The sequence below is a fragment of the Periplaneta americana genome, chromosome 15 (assembly GCF_040183065.1).
Source record: "Periplaneta americana isolate PAMFEO1 chromosome 15, P.americana_PAMFEO1_priV1, whole genome shotgun sequence".
Classification (NCBI taxonomy): Eukaryota; Metazoa; Arthropoda; class Insecta; order Blattodea; family Blattidae; genus Periplaneta; species Periplaneta americana.
Window position 1 is genome coordinate 17713198 of NC_091131.1, and position 15323 is coordinate 17728520.

The 15323-nt window shown below is 35.7% G+C and overlaps 1 protein-coding gene across 1 annotated transcript in view; it reads right to left on the reverse strand.

The window, feature by feature from the left end:
• The window catches only part of LOC138714687 (RUN and FYVE domain-containing protein 2), an 81675-nt gene extending 67992 nt beyond the window's left edge, over nt 1–13683 (reverse strand). The window contains exon 1 of the mRNA XM_069846749.1: nt 13444–13683. Within this exon, the coding sequence (XP_069702850.1) occupies nt 13444–13633 (190 nt within the window). The 5' untranslated portion in view covers nt 13634–13683. The remainder of the gene's footprint in view (nt 1–13443) is intronic.
• Between the last annotated feature and the right edge of the window lie 1640 nt (nt 13684–15323).

Genomic DNA, 15323 nt, shown 5'->3' on the forward strand with positions numbered 1-15323 from the left:
TATACTAAAAGCAATGCGAATTACATAGCCTACTATGTACAGTATATACGACTTAGAGAGAAAATTAAAATATTTGGAGAAGAAACATGCAATTTCCGTAAGGTTTGGATTACGATGTTTCACAAAGTAACTTAACTTGTCGTGTGAATCGGCTCTAAAATTATTTTGGCTGTTCTAGTTCTTGATTGTATTTATTAACATTCGATGGTATTCATACATGCTTACAGCTAGAATATGGAACAAGTAAAAAAACTTAATACTATTATAAAATCTTAATTTATAGTCACAGTCTAGATGAAATATATACAGACGAGATTTGCAATATAGTCTACTAGTACAACACATAGTTTTAGTATCAATTTCATGAAGTGTTATTGAATGTCATGAATTCACCTACAGAATAGAAGGCGTGAGAAATTAGGTACTTCTTTAATTTGGCCCTAAATAATTTTATGTTTTGAGTTTCATTTTTTATATCGATAGGGAGGCTATTAAAAATTTTTTTAGGCACTCCTTTTTGATAGCACGATAGACTTGCCGATGGAGTATGAAAGTCATTTTTTTGACGTGTATTTATGCTATGAACTGTTGAATTAGTTACAAAGTTTTCACGATTACATACGAGAAAGACTATTAATGAAAAGATATACTGACAAGCCATGGGCATTATTTGTAGTTTTTTGAGAATAGTCCTACACGATTCCCTAGATTTGGCACCTACTATTATTCTAATTACTCTTTTTTGTAATAGAAATATATTGTTACTATCTGTGGAATTTCCCCAGAATATTATTCCAAAACTCATTACCGAGTGGAAGTATGCAAAGTATATTGTTTTTAGGGTATTGATATTTACTATCTTTTGCATAGATCTAATAGCAAAACAAGCTGAATTTAGTTTGGGGGTAATTTCTTTAATATGATTTTTCCAATTTAACACATTATCGATTTTTAAGCCAAGAAATTTGATTGAAGGTACATAGCCTATAAAATACATCGCCCAGTTACAAATTATTTTTGTTTCAGTATACAAATAGACAGTATGGATCTATGATTGTTGTTTAGTCAACTGTCCGAAGATAGGTCTGAACCTCACAAGTGAAACCAATAAAGCACCACTCATGAGGCAACTAAGCCAGGAGATAATGGGGTAGGATGGCCAGTTTCTTTCCCCCCTCCATTGCATACATTGCCGACTAGTTACAAATTACACTACATATTAATTCATTCATAGTGTCCTGCACAAGGGCAGGTCTTTCACTATAAATCCAGCTACCTCCAGCCTTCCTATTTTCTGCCTTCCTCTTTGTCTCCTCATATGATCCATATATCTTAATGTCTTCTATCATCTGATATATTCTTCTGCCCCGAACTCTTCTCCCGTTCACTATTCCTTCCAGTGTATCCTTCAGTAAGCAGTTACATCTCAGCCAGAGACCCAACTAATTCCTTTTTCTCTTCCCGATCAGTTTCACCATAATTCTTTTTTCACCCATTCTTTCCAATACAGCTTCATTTCTTATTCTGTCTGTTCACTTCACACATTCCATTCTTCTTCATATCCACATTTCAAATGCTTCTAGTCACTTCTCTTCAATTCGTCGTAATGTTCGTGTTTCCGCCCCCATAAAATGCCATACTCCACACAAACCACTTCACTAGTCTCTTCCTTACTTCTTTCTCCAGAGGTCCGCAGAAGATGCTCTTTTTTCTATTAAAAGCTTCCTTGGCCATTGTTATCCTCCTTTTGAATTCCTGACAACAACTCATATTCTAGTATTTGAAGCTGTCCACTTGCTCTACTGTCTCATTTAGAATTCGCAAGTTTACCTTCTTTATTTTTCTTCCTATGACCATGGTATTCGTCTTATTTGCATAATTATCTTCATCCCATACTGCTCACAGCTGTCATTTAGATCCAGTAGTATATCCCTTAGTATCATCTCTTTTTCTGCTAACAACGCCATATCATCAGCAAATCTTATGCACTTTATTCTTCTTCCTCCCACTACCACTCTTCCCATGTTCTGAAAACAGTACTTCACTAAATCCTACAAGTAGATGTTGGTTCTGGCATTTTTTCTCCTATTCTGACTTTGACTCATTGTTTCATATAAAGATTACTCAACAGCCTTCACTCTTTCCACTCCACACCAATTATCTTTAGGATCCCCATCAGTTTATTCCAATCCACTCTGTCAAAAACCTTTTCTAGGTCCACAAATATTACATACACTTCTTTATTCTTCTCTAGGTATCTTTATGAGAAGTAATTAATGAAGAGCATACACTATATTTTTTCTCTTCATATTTAGAGACATGTCTATAAAATCCAGACGTTTGAGATGGGCAGGACATGTAGCACGTATGGGCGAATCCAGAAATGCATACAGAGTGTTAGTTGGGAGGCCGGAGGGAAAAAGACCTTTGGGGAGGCCGAGACGTATTAGTATTAGTATTAGTATTTATTTATTTAACCTGGTAGAGATAAGGCCGTCAGGCCTTCTCTGCCCCTCTACCAGGAGATTCCAACTACAATATCAACAATAAAATTACAATTAGTATTAAATTTACAATTACAATTACAAATAATATTACAATTAGTATTAAATTTACAATTACAATAAAATCAAAGTACGAAAAGATTACCTGAATAATTAAAGCTAGATAATTTATCATAGAGAAACAAAGAATATTTTATATTTACTGAATTACAAATTAAATCTAGAATAACAAAATTGTATAGTGATGAAATTACTGAATATTGAAATATTTTGTGATAGATTAAAGAAACTATTTACAAGTAATCAATTACTGACCAAATGCCTAGTAGTTTTCGTTTGAATTCAATTTTATTTCGACAGTCCCTGATGCTAGCAGGTAGCGAATTCCAGAGTCTTGGCAGGGCTATTGTGAAAGAAGATGAGTATGAGGAGGTGCGATGGGATGGTACTGCGTCTCTCAAGCCCACGTAGGTGGGACGATAATATTAAAATGGATTTGAGGGAGGTGGGATATGATGGTAGAGACTGGATTAATCTTGCATAGGATAGGGACCAATGACGGGCTTATGTGAGGGCGGCAATGAACCTCCGGGTTCCTTAAAAGCCAGTAAGTAAGTTTAGAGACATGTCGAAATTAGTCCCAGAACACAACAAATTTTGCATTATGGTTCACTCAAAGTATATTATGTCTATTATTATCAGTGTAATATTGCAGAACTCGAGAATACAAATTACATAAGTGGTTGCACAGGTCTGTGGCTGCTTTCGATACCGAGATATTACTGAGAGAGGCCACATGGAACAGCTAATTTTATACGCAACTTCAGTGTCCTCATACCCACAGCGAAGTGAAATGGCATCATTGAACGTGGTTACAAAAGTTATGTTGGTACATGGCCTAACTACTAATAACACTAGCAATTAGATGAGGCTCATAGTGTTTTTACAATAAGCACTTGAAATTATGTCATTTTTCTTTGTTTCACCACAGATCCCAGAACAGGTGCCATCCAAGAATGAGTGCTCATATTCAACTTGTCGAAAGACATATTCAACATCAGAACATTATGTTTCAAAGGTGACACATATTTACTCATACATCTTATAAAACAATGACACTCCCCACATAGTTATATTTTTCTAAAATATTGACTCTGACAGCTCAACGAAAGAAACGAACAGAGACAGCAGAAATGAAATTGCTAATGTCTCTTGAGGGATATTCATGCTTCAATGGATTAAAAAAGTTAAAACATTAAGACAAGAGTTACTACGAAAATAATAGCTCACGTTTATTAGTCTAGAGCAGTGGTTTCCAAACTGGGGGTTGCTAAAAATGTTTCATTAACATACACACTATGTTCAGAAACATAAACATCATTAAACATAAAAATAAAAAATCAGTAGTTATATACTAAAGTAAAAAATAATGTTACTGATGTGACAAATATGTCTGTTTTTCAGAAAGTAGCTCTGGAATCTGTATTCGACAGACACATAGTGATATCATTTCCAGTTGAATGAGATTTCTCGTCTTTGTTTTGATAGCGGTCATAGACAAGGAGGAGTCAATGAAGAAAGATACATTTTAACAAAACCTCGAAGACAAGCAGTAGCATATTTCCTATTGTTTACAAGACACGATTATCTTGTTGAGCATCTCAACAAATTGAACTTAACGGTAACAACAGACTCCACAATATGTAAATAGCCATTAGTGCCCTCAAAGGATCGGTTCAGATATTGAGAAATCATTTTTATGGAGTGATAAGGGAAATTTCAAGTTATCTTAACCGATGGCTGTTGATTGGTTTAGATAGCAATGCCAATAAATCTGTACTATTATTTTTCTCCGGCTGTTGATTGGTTTAGATAGCAATGCCAATAAATCTGTACTATTATTTTTCTCGCGGTATACGGCATTCAAATCATTCTAACCTATCTGATGATATTTTTTTCCCCTTTTCTTAACTTTAAATGAGCACAAACGCTACTTAGCTGTAAATTTTTCTGATATTTTGTATATTCGGTTCCCTAACTGTTTCAAATGTAGGCCTATATCATTTTACCTTTTAGGTGTGTTTCCAAATTATATGTAATACGCTTTGTCAAATCTGGCAACCTTTACATAAGGGAAGCTAAATTTATATTATAAATTAAATTTTGAACAGACAGCACCTTCTCCTTTCTAATAAAGTTGTCACAAGTTGCACTAGACCCTAATTAAGATTTTACCTCTTTAAAGCTCACAGCTACTTCCAAAATCTTGATGTTTTGCCACTGGCACTCACTTTAAAACGACTTCTACAGAAAGAATTCCTATGCAGGCAAATTCCATTCCAATCTCTACCTAACAAAATGGCAGCGTACAGACAATTCTGTGCATGCTGCTCTAAGCAGATGGGTCCCACTCCACCCCTTATCACCTAGCTTTCTCATTACAGTCATTAAACTCACGGGACTGGTCTTCATAGGAATTCTCTATAGACTATTTGAAAGTGATTGTCTCATACTCCTAAGAATATTAGAAACCTAAATTTTCTAAGTGTACTGTGTGTTATAATAAAAAGACACTAACGAAGTCTAGAATTCTGTACCCACACAGACCTATACTAACCTTAGCCACAAAAATCCAATAAAAATAAAAAAAAGAGAAAAAGTAGAAAAGGTTTCAAGTACTGAAGCTTCGCAATTAAATGAGGACAAAGCTGATATAAGAATTATTGGTATCAGGTGACCATTTTGTATGTAAAACATAAACAGCAGCACTGCAATCTTATGTTGTTACTCTGAGCAAGAGAGAAAGACATGGTCTACGACTAGAATAAGAGAGCAATCATACTGCACAGGCTACGACGTAACAGCAGTGTGCTGTGTACTACAGACCCAGAAACAAAATTTGGGCCACTGAGCATGCACAGTATGTTATAACTGGAACTTGGAAAATTCAGGTGGCCCAAATTTTGTTTTTGGTTCTGTACAAGCGACTGCCATTCCACAAACAGAATGGTCGGGTAATAATTTGTAAATGCATGATATTTATAAGTAAATTATAAAAATATATATTCTGAACTATTAACTAATTAAGCATAAATCAAAGTATTGGTACTGCAGATATCTTAAAAAATCTGTAGCTCTAATTGACGGAAAATTTACGTTATTAAAATCCCGAAAAAAGAATGATCTTTTTAAGTGGACTGTACTTCGCTTATTACTAAAATAACTACTGCTTATTACTGTTAAAAATCTTGCTTGTCCTACCAAAGCACTTGAATCCGTTAGGTGATGATGAATTAAGTCTGGCAATGAGTTCAAGACTCATGTTAGCTGCATATGCATGTGAAGTTTTCTGTCTTTTCTAAGATTAGTACCCAGTGATGAATTCAGAGGTTGGGCAGGAAAAGAATTCCCCCCCCCCCCAAGATTTCAGGATATTCCTCCTCTCCACAGAGATTTCATAGTTTTTAAACTAAAAAATACAATTATTACAATACTATATTTCAATTTGATATGACTTCTGCAACTAAAATAAATTCTGTTATGTAGATTTCCAAGTAGTTGTTTCTTTGAGGCTTGGTGATCTACCAGCCAATCTTGAGTTTGTTTTGTTTAGTAGATCTGTTACCATTAAAGTCCGAAATCCATTATAACCAGTTTCAAGTAGTAGAAACTAGTTTAAACAAATGCAGCTAGATAGAAAGAGAGTTTTCGAAAGTTCTAGAATCAGGGACAGGTTAGGTTTAGTTTGTTTACACTTTTGATAGGCCTTGCATATATGCTTTGTGTTCAAACTAGTTTTAACTAGTTGAAACTGGTTTTGACAGTTATGTTTACAAAAACAGCTTATACAGTAGATACAAATATTTCAGTGTATGATGGCGAAACAAGTCGGGAGGAAATTAAACACAGAATAAATATGGGAAATGCCTGTTATTATTCGGTTGAGAAGCTTTTATCATCCAGTCCGCTGTCAAAAAATCTGAAAGTTAGAATTTATAAAACAGTTATATTACCGGTTGTTCTGTATGGTTGTGAAACTTGGACTCCCACTTTGAGAGAGGAACATAGGTTAAGGGTGTTTGAGAATAAGGTGCTTAGGAAAATATTTGGGGCTAAGAGGGATGAAGTTACAGGAGAATGGAGAAAGTTACACAACACAGAACTGCACGCATTGTATTCTTCACCTGACATAATTAGGAACATTAAATCCAGACGTTTGAGATGGGCAGGGCATGTAGCACATATGGGCGAATCCAGAAATGCATACAGAGTGTTAGTTGGGAGGCCAAGGGGAAAAAGACCTTTAGGGAGGCCGAGACGTAGATGGGAAAATAATATTAAAATGGATTTGAGGGAGGTGCGATATGATGATAGAGAATGGATTAATCTTGCTCAGGATAGGGACCAATGGCGGGCTTATGTGAGGGCAGCAATGAACCTCCGGGTTCCTTAAAAGCCAGTAAGTAAGTAAGTAAGTAAGTAAGTAAGTATGATGGCAAAACAAGAGGCAATGCTTACTTTTCTTTAAAAGATGTATTGAGGAGTCAACGGAAAGTATATCTATTGCATTTAATGAAGAAAATTCTCAATTAGCTTTAAGTGAAAGTGAAATTTTGAATCAGTAAATCCATTTGTGTTATCTTCAATTAGTGGTGAGTTAATGAATAAAATGGTTGGATGCGAAATCAAATATAAAAACTGATGACAAACTAAATAAGATTGGTTATATTTTGTTGTACTTGGTGTGGTACATTTTGTAAACTCCTCCTGAATACAGTATAAATCCCCTCTGAAGGAAAAGATCTGAATTTAACACAGTAGCTTCCTCAATGGCTTTCACTATCTAGCTTGGCTACATACCATTTAAGTATCGATACCATCATGATAGACCTACTTGACAGACAAGATTCCTGGAATTGACAAAATGCATGTGTGTCCTATTTCTCTTCTTTCTAGGTTCATCAGCAAGATATGGGGTCTTCTAAAATAGACCATAAGGAGAGTTCCACTTAAATTTTTTTCCCAACTACAGCACTGGTTCCACTACATGTCCATCACTATTTGAAGTGTAGGCTAAGTAACTGTGTACTCTTTCCCCTTAGAGATGGTAGATTTTAGTAACTTTAAATTAAAAATTTGGCACTTTAAAAATCAGACCTAGTATTTTATAGCACTTTCAATGTTATAATTTACCATTTTGTAGCATTTCTGAATGAAACATTTATGGATGACTCTTGAAGTGGAGGGCCAACACTACTTTTGAAAATCAACTCTGGGAGACTAGGAGAGCATTTCTCTTCTTTGTTACTACTTCATTCATTGTGCTGAGAGATCTCTTGCACTTTGATGTTGAAATTGGTAGAGTCGATTGTTTTAAAATTTTCAGTTCATGTGTTTCATTTTCAGAATCAATAAACTCATGTAAAGCAGTTATGAAGATGAAAGAGTAATGGAACGGAGAAAAATTCTCTCCGGCGCCGGGATTTGAACCCGGGTTTTCAGCTCTACGTGCTGATGCTTTATCCACTAAGCCACACCGGATACCACCCCGGCGTCGGACAGAATCGTCTCAGTTTTAAGTTCCAACTCTTGGGTTCCCTCTAGTGGCTGCCCTCTGCACTACGTCATAGATGTCTATGAACGAAGGACTGAAGTCCATACATGTGCTGAGGTGCACTCGTTGTGAGTGACTAGTTGGCCGGGATCCGACGGAATAAGCGCCGTCTTAAATCACAAGTGATTTACGCATATATATATATTATTTAATGTACCGAAATACATATGATATTTCCTTGCAGATATTCTGCGCCATCATACGATGAAAGAGTAATGGAACGGAGAAAAATTCTCTCCGGCGCCAGGATTTGAACCCGGGTTTTCAGCTCTACGTGCTGATGCTTTATCCACTAAGCCACACCGGATACCACCCCAGCGTCGGACAGAATCGTCTCAGTTTTAAGTTCCAACTCTTGGGTTCCCTCTAGTGGCCACCCTCTGCACTACGTCATAGATGTCTATGAACGAAGGACTGAAGTCCATACATGTGCTGAGGTGCACTCGTTGTGAGTGACTAGTTGGCCGGGATCCGACGGAATAAGCGCCGTCTTAAATCACGAAGTGATTTACGCATATCATATATATTATTTAATGTACCGAAGTACATATGATATTTCCTTGCAGATATTCTGCGCCATCATACGATGAAAGAGTAATGGAACGGAGAAAAATTCTCTCCGGCGCCAGGATTTGAACCCGGGTTTTCAGCTCTACGTGCTGATGCTTTATCCACTAAGCCACACCGGATACCACCCCAGCATTGGACAGAATCGTCTCAGTTTTAAGTTCCAACTCTTGGGTTCCCTCTAGTGGCTGCCCTCTGCACTACGTCATAGATGTCTATGAACGAAGGACTGAAGTCCATACATGTGCTGAGGTGCACTCGTTGTGAGTGACTAGTTGGCCGGGATCCGACGGAATAAGCGCCGTCTTAAATCACAAGTGATTTACGCATATCATATATATTATTTAATGTACCGAAGTACATATGATATTTCCTTGCAGATATTCTGCGCCATCATACGATGAAAGAGTAATGGAACGGAGAAAAATTCTCTCCGGCGCCAGGATTTGAACCCGGGTTTTCAGCTCTACGTGCTGATGCTTTATCCACTAAGCCACACCGGATACCACCCCAGCGTTGGACAGAATCGTCTCAGTTTTAAGTTCCAACTCTTGGGTTCCCTCTAGTGGCCGCCCTCTGCACTACGTCATAGATGTCTATGAACGAAGGACTGAAGTCCATACATGTGCTGAGGTGCACTCGTTGTGAGTGACTAGTTGGCCGGGATCCGACGGAATAAGCGCCGTCTTAAATCACAAGTGATTTACGCATATCATATATATTATTTAATGTACCGAAGTACATATGATATTTCCTTGCAGATATTCTGCGCCATCATACGATGAAAGAGTAATGGAACGGAGAAAAATTCTCTCCGGGACCAGGATTTGAACCCGGGTTTTCAGCTCTACGTGCTGATGCTTTATCCACTAAGCCACACCGGATACCACCCCAGCGTTGGACAGAATCGTCTCAGTTTTAAGTTCCAACTCTTGGGTTCCCTCTAGTGGCTGCCCTCTGCACTACGTCATAGATGTCTATGAACGAAGGACTGAAGTCCACACATGTGCTGAGGTGCACTCGTTGTGAGTGACTAGTTGGCCGGTTATGAAGAGTCCCTTTTCTAGGAAACGAAAAATATTGTAGCATTTACTCACACTTTTATCAACTCCAGTAATAAGCTTATCAGTCTCAGGAGACCAGTTTTTTGTAATAACCAAATTCAAGTAAATTCATTTGTTCATAATTTATCAAGGAAAAATTTCAATTGGTGATACTGGAAACTGACTAACTTTGCTGTGTTTCTTGAAACTAACTTCACCTTTATACACCAGAGTGCATTCTCTGTCTGCATGCATAGCGCTGGACTGCATAGAGAAAAATAAAATGAATTGTTGACATCTCACTACATCTTTTCCTAACTTAGTGTGTTTCTGTTTAACGGAAGCCTACCGTAAATTGAAATTTGCTCCAATATTAAATCCAATAAAAAAATAATTTTTATTGATAAATATTTAGCTAGAATTGAAAGGTTATTTATACCGGAATGGTGAAGTCATATTAATTTTTAACCGGAATAGTAAAGTCCAACTAAAATTTTAACCATAACTATATTCTGGTCCATTCAGGCACAACTACAGCACTGAGTGGAACAGAAAAAGGTCATTATTACTGTTAACAGATGTCGTACTGACTGAATGCAGGTAAGAACAATGGGTATATGTCCAACACTACTGTTTACAGATGCGTCCCTTTCTCTTTTACCTGCAAGTCAATAACTTGGAAGAAAAGAGATTTGTAAAAATCTTCATTCTTAGGCAAATCTTTGGACCAGTTAGAGAAAACGGAACATGGAGAAGAAGATATAATTTCGAACTGTACAGATTATATAATGAGCCAGACATTGTTAAATTTATAAAAATAAGAAGATTGGATTGGGCCGGGCATGTTGTGAGAATGCAAGATGATAGAGTTTTTAAATTTATTCCGATGGAAAGAAGGAAGGTTGGGAGACCAAGATTGAGATGGGAAGACTGTGTGATGGATGACATCAAGACTTTGGGTGTTAGAAATTGGAGAAGTTTGGCATTGGATAGGGAGGAATGGCGAAAACTTCTGAAGAAGGCCAGGGCCCATGAAGGGCTGTCCTGCCATTGATGATGATGATGATGATGAAAAATCTTCATTATTGTATGTAGGCCTACCTACAGAAGTTAGTGTTACTGGCTCTTCTACGTTCATAACATCATAGCATGGAGCATACACAAGTTCAAGCAAAGAAAATTGAAGTTTTTTCTTCTATTGGTAGTCCAAGTTTTGTGTAAATATCGATAAAACATGTCATCACTTTAGTTAAAGTACACTGCACATTCGTTACTCATTATGGTATATGAGTGTGTAATTCATTTATTGATAAGAATTTCCTAAAAAGAAATAATAATAATTTGGTGGTTAATTCGAATTTTCAATAGTCTATTTGGAAATTTTTCAAATTTCTCTTACAGTTGGACTTAAAAGATTGTTAAGGCTCTCACTTGTATAGACAATTGGCATTAGCAGCAGTACAGATTTCAGAACTCCTGCTATTCTTTGGTCCTCCATGGCCTGTAATAGAGGTAACTGTAACTTTATGGGTTAACTACCTTTTCTGATGTTAGCGATAGGCCTATTAATTAAGGTTTCATTGAACTATAGCCTTGTTCTTCAGTCATTGGTGCTATGCACGAGGATAAAATTTAAGTACAGAGTAGATACTTAAAAAAATAATTAAGCAACTTCACATATCGATGGTGTTGAATAGCAACCTCGTATGTCAAAAAAATTAACAAAATGAGATTTAACTTTATCCCTATCAAAAAAGTCTTCCTGAATCTTTTCGAAACACATTTTATGTCAAGACATAGATACAAACTTCACAAAAATATATTTAAATGTCCTCTTATGTCAGATATTTGTTCGCTGTCAAGATATTAAAATGTTTCTACGTTTTCCTGTAAAATCGAATATTCTGACATATGAAGTTGCTGTTCAGCACCATCGATATTTAATATAAAGTAGACTAAGTAACTATTTAAGATAGAAGAACGTGTAAGGCATCAATGGACAGGGAAATTCTCAGAGATCTGCGTACTGTACATTACGAAGATTTAAAGAGATTCTATGCTGGAACTGTGTGTCAAGTGACATATGTCCAAGCAATAATAGAGTTCTTGACGTACACGGAACAACATGCTCATGTCCATGGTTTCCATATAACATAAAAATTATTTGATACTTAGCTCACCAGTCTATCTATTGGATTGTCGTATCCCCCTTCAACGTGCGAGAGGTCCAGGGCGAATTACTAGGAATGTGGTCAGTTTTAGTAATATTGAGTCCTGAATGTTTCGAGTGTTATATTTGTAACAAGTGACTGCAGCAGTGAATTAGAATATACAGGTAAGCATCAAACGATTTTTATGTTGAAAGTATTTGTGACTGAAAAACTAAAACCACATGTTTATTATTATCACTATAATAGTCCTACATCTCACAGATGCCAGTGAAGTAAAAGAAAATTGTGCCTTCTTTGGTGCACCTTTTCTAGAGAAACGCCTTAAGAATAATTAAAGATGCGCATAAAACGACATCCTGTAAAAGGGTTTTCCAAAATGTACAATTCTTGACTTCAGCTTGTCAAGCAGGCCCTTCCTTTTCTTTCTTTGATGATATTTCAAGTTAACTTACCAAGCTACTTTTATTAGGCCTACTAGGCCTAATCAAAAAATTCATAATTTAACACAAGATATAGGCCTTAAATCAGTTTCAGCTGTTACAAAAAGGAGCTCATTTACGTGTATTAAGCTTAGTCTTCAATAGTAGACCTAATAATTATCTTAAAGCTTTGGGGAGTCAAGAGAAAAGTTTTAGAACAGAACTAGCAAAATTTCTTCATATTCGTACCTTCCACTCAACCTATGGAATGCTTACCTATGCTTTTAAATTCAATTAATCTACTCCTACTTACTATGTAGTCCTATTAACAACTCCGTACATTATGTATCAGCCTATGTAATTTTGTAAGACCTAATTTTTTACTTTGTTTCACATCTCAAAGCTACAATATTGGTGTAAGATCTATGGAATAAAATAATGAAATAGCAATACTGGCAAATTAAAATAACATATTCTAATCAGCCCTAACATAATAATTGTTAATTTATATTTCAGTAGCTGTTCTTACCTAGATTACCCCTCAAAAATTTCAAGAAAATGAGCAATGGTTATATTGATTATGTAGATGAGTTGCCTACTACGCCAATTTCGAATGTTTCAGCATGAAGTAAAAACATATTGTATGGTACTTTTGCGAATATGACTATGAATATGAAGTTCATCACACTATATATCGTTTCGGAATTTATTCTATTAATTATATCACTGTTGCTGTATTACTTTTTATTGAATTCCACACCACACCAAGGTCATGTTACCAACTGTAAACACATTGCAAACACGTGCGTTATTTGAAGGAAAATAATTTCACATACCGTATTGAGATCGTACAGGCTTTGTGTACATGAGCTAAACTATGCCACAATCTCTCTTTAGTTTTTCTTCATAATATAAGAGCATAGGCCTCCTATGCTACACCTACTGTCACAGTCACAATCTTTTGTCACATAAAAGTTTCACAAATGTTTTGCAATTATTGAGCCTGTTTAATAATTACATGCAAAATTGTGACGTTAATGATATGCTGTACACTAATAAATATATATGTACCGTAAACAACATAATAATCAAAATGTTTCAATAAACATAAATATTTCATCTTACATTTTATTCCTCTCTTCACCACCATTCTTGGCTCTTTGGAAACTACCAGCACCGGCCATCTGTCTTCTTTAATAGAAGAAATTGACGGAGAACGTGATACACTTTTACTGCCGGAAGAATTATTAGATTCAGTTACAGATTTATTATCTGTTGGAGAAATTGGCAAATCTTCATTACAGACAGTGGCCATGTTTGATGTTATTAATTTTCGAGTTCAAACAATCGATTTGCACACATCGATATACATATACTGTATTTACATCAATGAATGCCAATCAGAGTAATCGCTAAGCGTACTTCATAAGATTTCGTTGACATGCACTTATTTGTTCCCCACGTTTCGTTATTTAATAATGCGTTTTGGTTTGAACATTAGAATCCATTCACAAATGAAAGAACATTTAGCTCAAAAGTACCAGACTTGAATATGAAATTAAGGTAATAGATATCTTGGAATGTTTTATGTGGAACAAACCACCGCCTGGGGGTGAACTCAATCAACATGTCTGCTCTTCCTCCCTTAACGACATTCAATAAAATTTTCACAGAATCATAGAACATTACACGTAACTTGAAATATACTAAAATTTATAGAAATATCTGTTTGTAACCTTAATCTAAAATTTTCCAAACAAATTACTTCGATTGGTGTGTGATAAAGATAAACAAAATTGAAGCAGCCGTAATTCACAATAATATTTGCAATTTTAGATATTAAAAAAAGTAAGGTAATTCACAATATTGGTAATTTTAGACCTGAGAAAAAAAAATCCAATGTGCATAGACCTACTGTCATAAAAGAAACGATTTCATTAATTTCGTGTTATAAAAAATTGTTGTTAATCTCTCTCATTCTTACATATTAGGGCCTATTCAGTTCCGTTACCTACTGATACGTAATGAAATAAAGGGAACAGAGATCAATGTCATGCATTCTTTGAAGTCCTGTCTGCCTGCGTTTGAATCCTACCGTTAGTCAAAATGCTATAGCGTCTGTTTCTCACGCTAGATAACCGGGTTAACAATTCGGCGCGATAAAGTATCTTGAAAGAACTAAAGAAGAGACTAGTGAAGTGATTTGTTTGGAGTGTGGCTTTATATGGGATAGAAACATGGACATTACGACAAAGCGAATAGAAGCATTATTTTGAAATGTGGATATGGAGAAGAATGGAGCGTGTGAAGTGGACAGACAGAATAAGAGATGAATCTGTGTTGGAAAGAGTGGGTGAAGAAAGAAATATGCTGAAACTGATTAGGAAGAGAAAGAGAAATTGAGTCACTGGCTGAGAAGAAACTGTCTACTGAAGGATGCACTGGAAGGAATGGTGAACGGGAGAAGAGATCTGGGCAGAAGAAGATATCAGATGATAGATGACATTAAGATAGGCGTGTGCAGAGACAAAGAGGAGAGCAGAACATAGGAAAGATCGGATAATGTTGGGTTTGCAATGAAAGTCCTGCCCTTGGGCAGAAAGCTATGAATGAATTATTATTAAAAATTCGGAACTTGTATGATTTCAAAATATCTAGAGAAAAAAATCAGGAGTGGCATTCTATAGCGTGTATCATGATGTAAATTAATTGCAATTGATAAATGAAATCCCGATATTTTTAATTCATTGACAACATTTTGTCAGCCACGAATAAGCGATGGATGTATTAGATATAGTACTTTATTTCTTCTAATCTTTATATACTTTCTTCTAATCGTGTAATAGTAGGTAAATTAAATTCCACTAGATTTTTTATTTTCTCTAGATAAATCAAAACTTCTAGCGATATTACTGTTAATAATAATGAAAATATGATACCGGTACGTAGGTCTAAGCAAAACTATATCTAAATATTAAATAACTAGAATTAAAATAGGTATAAAA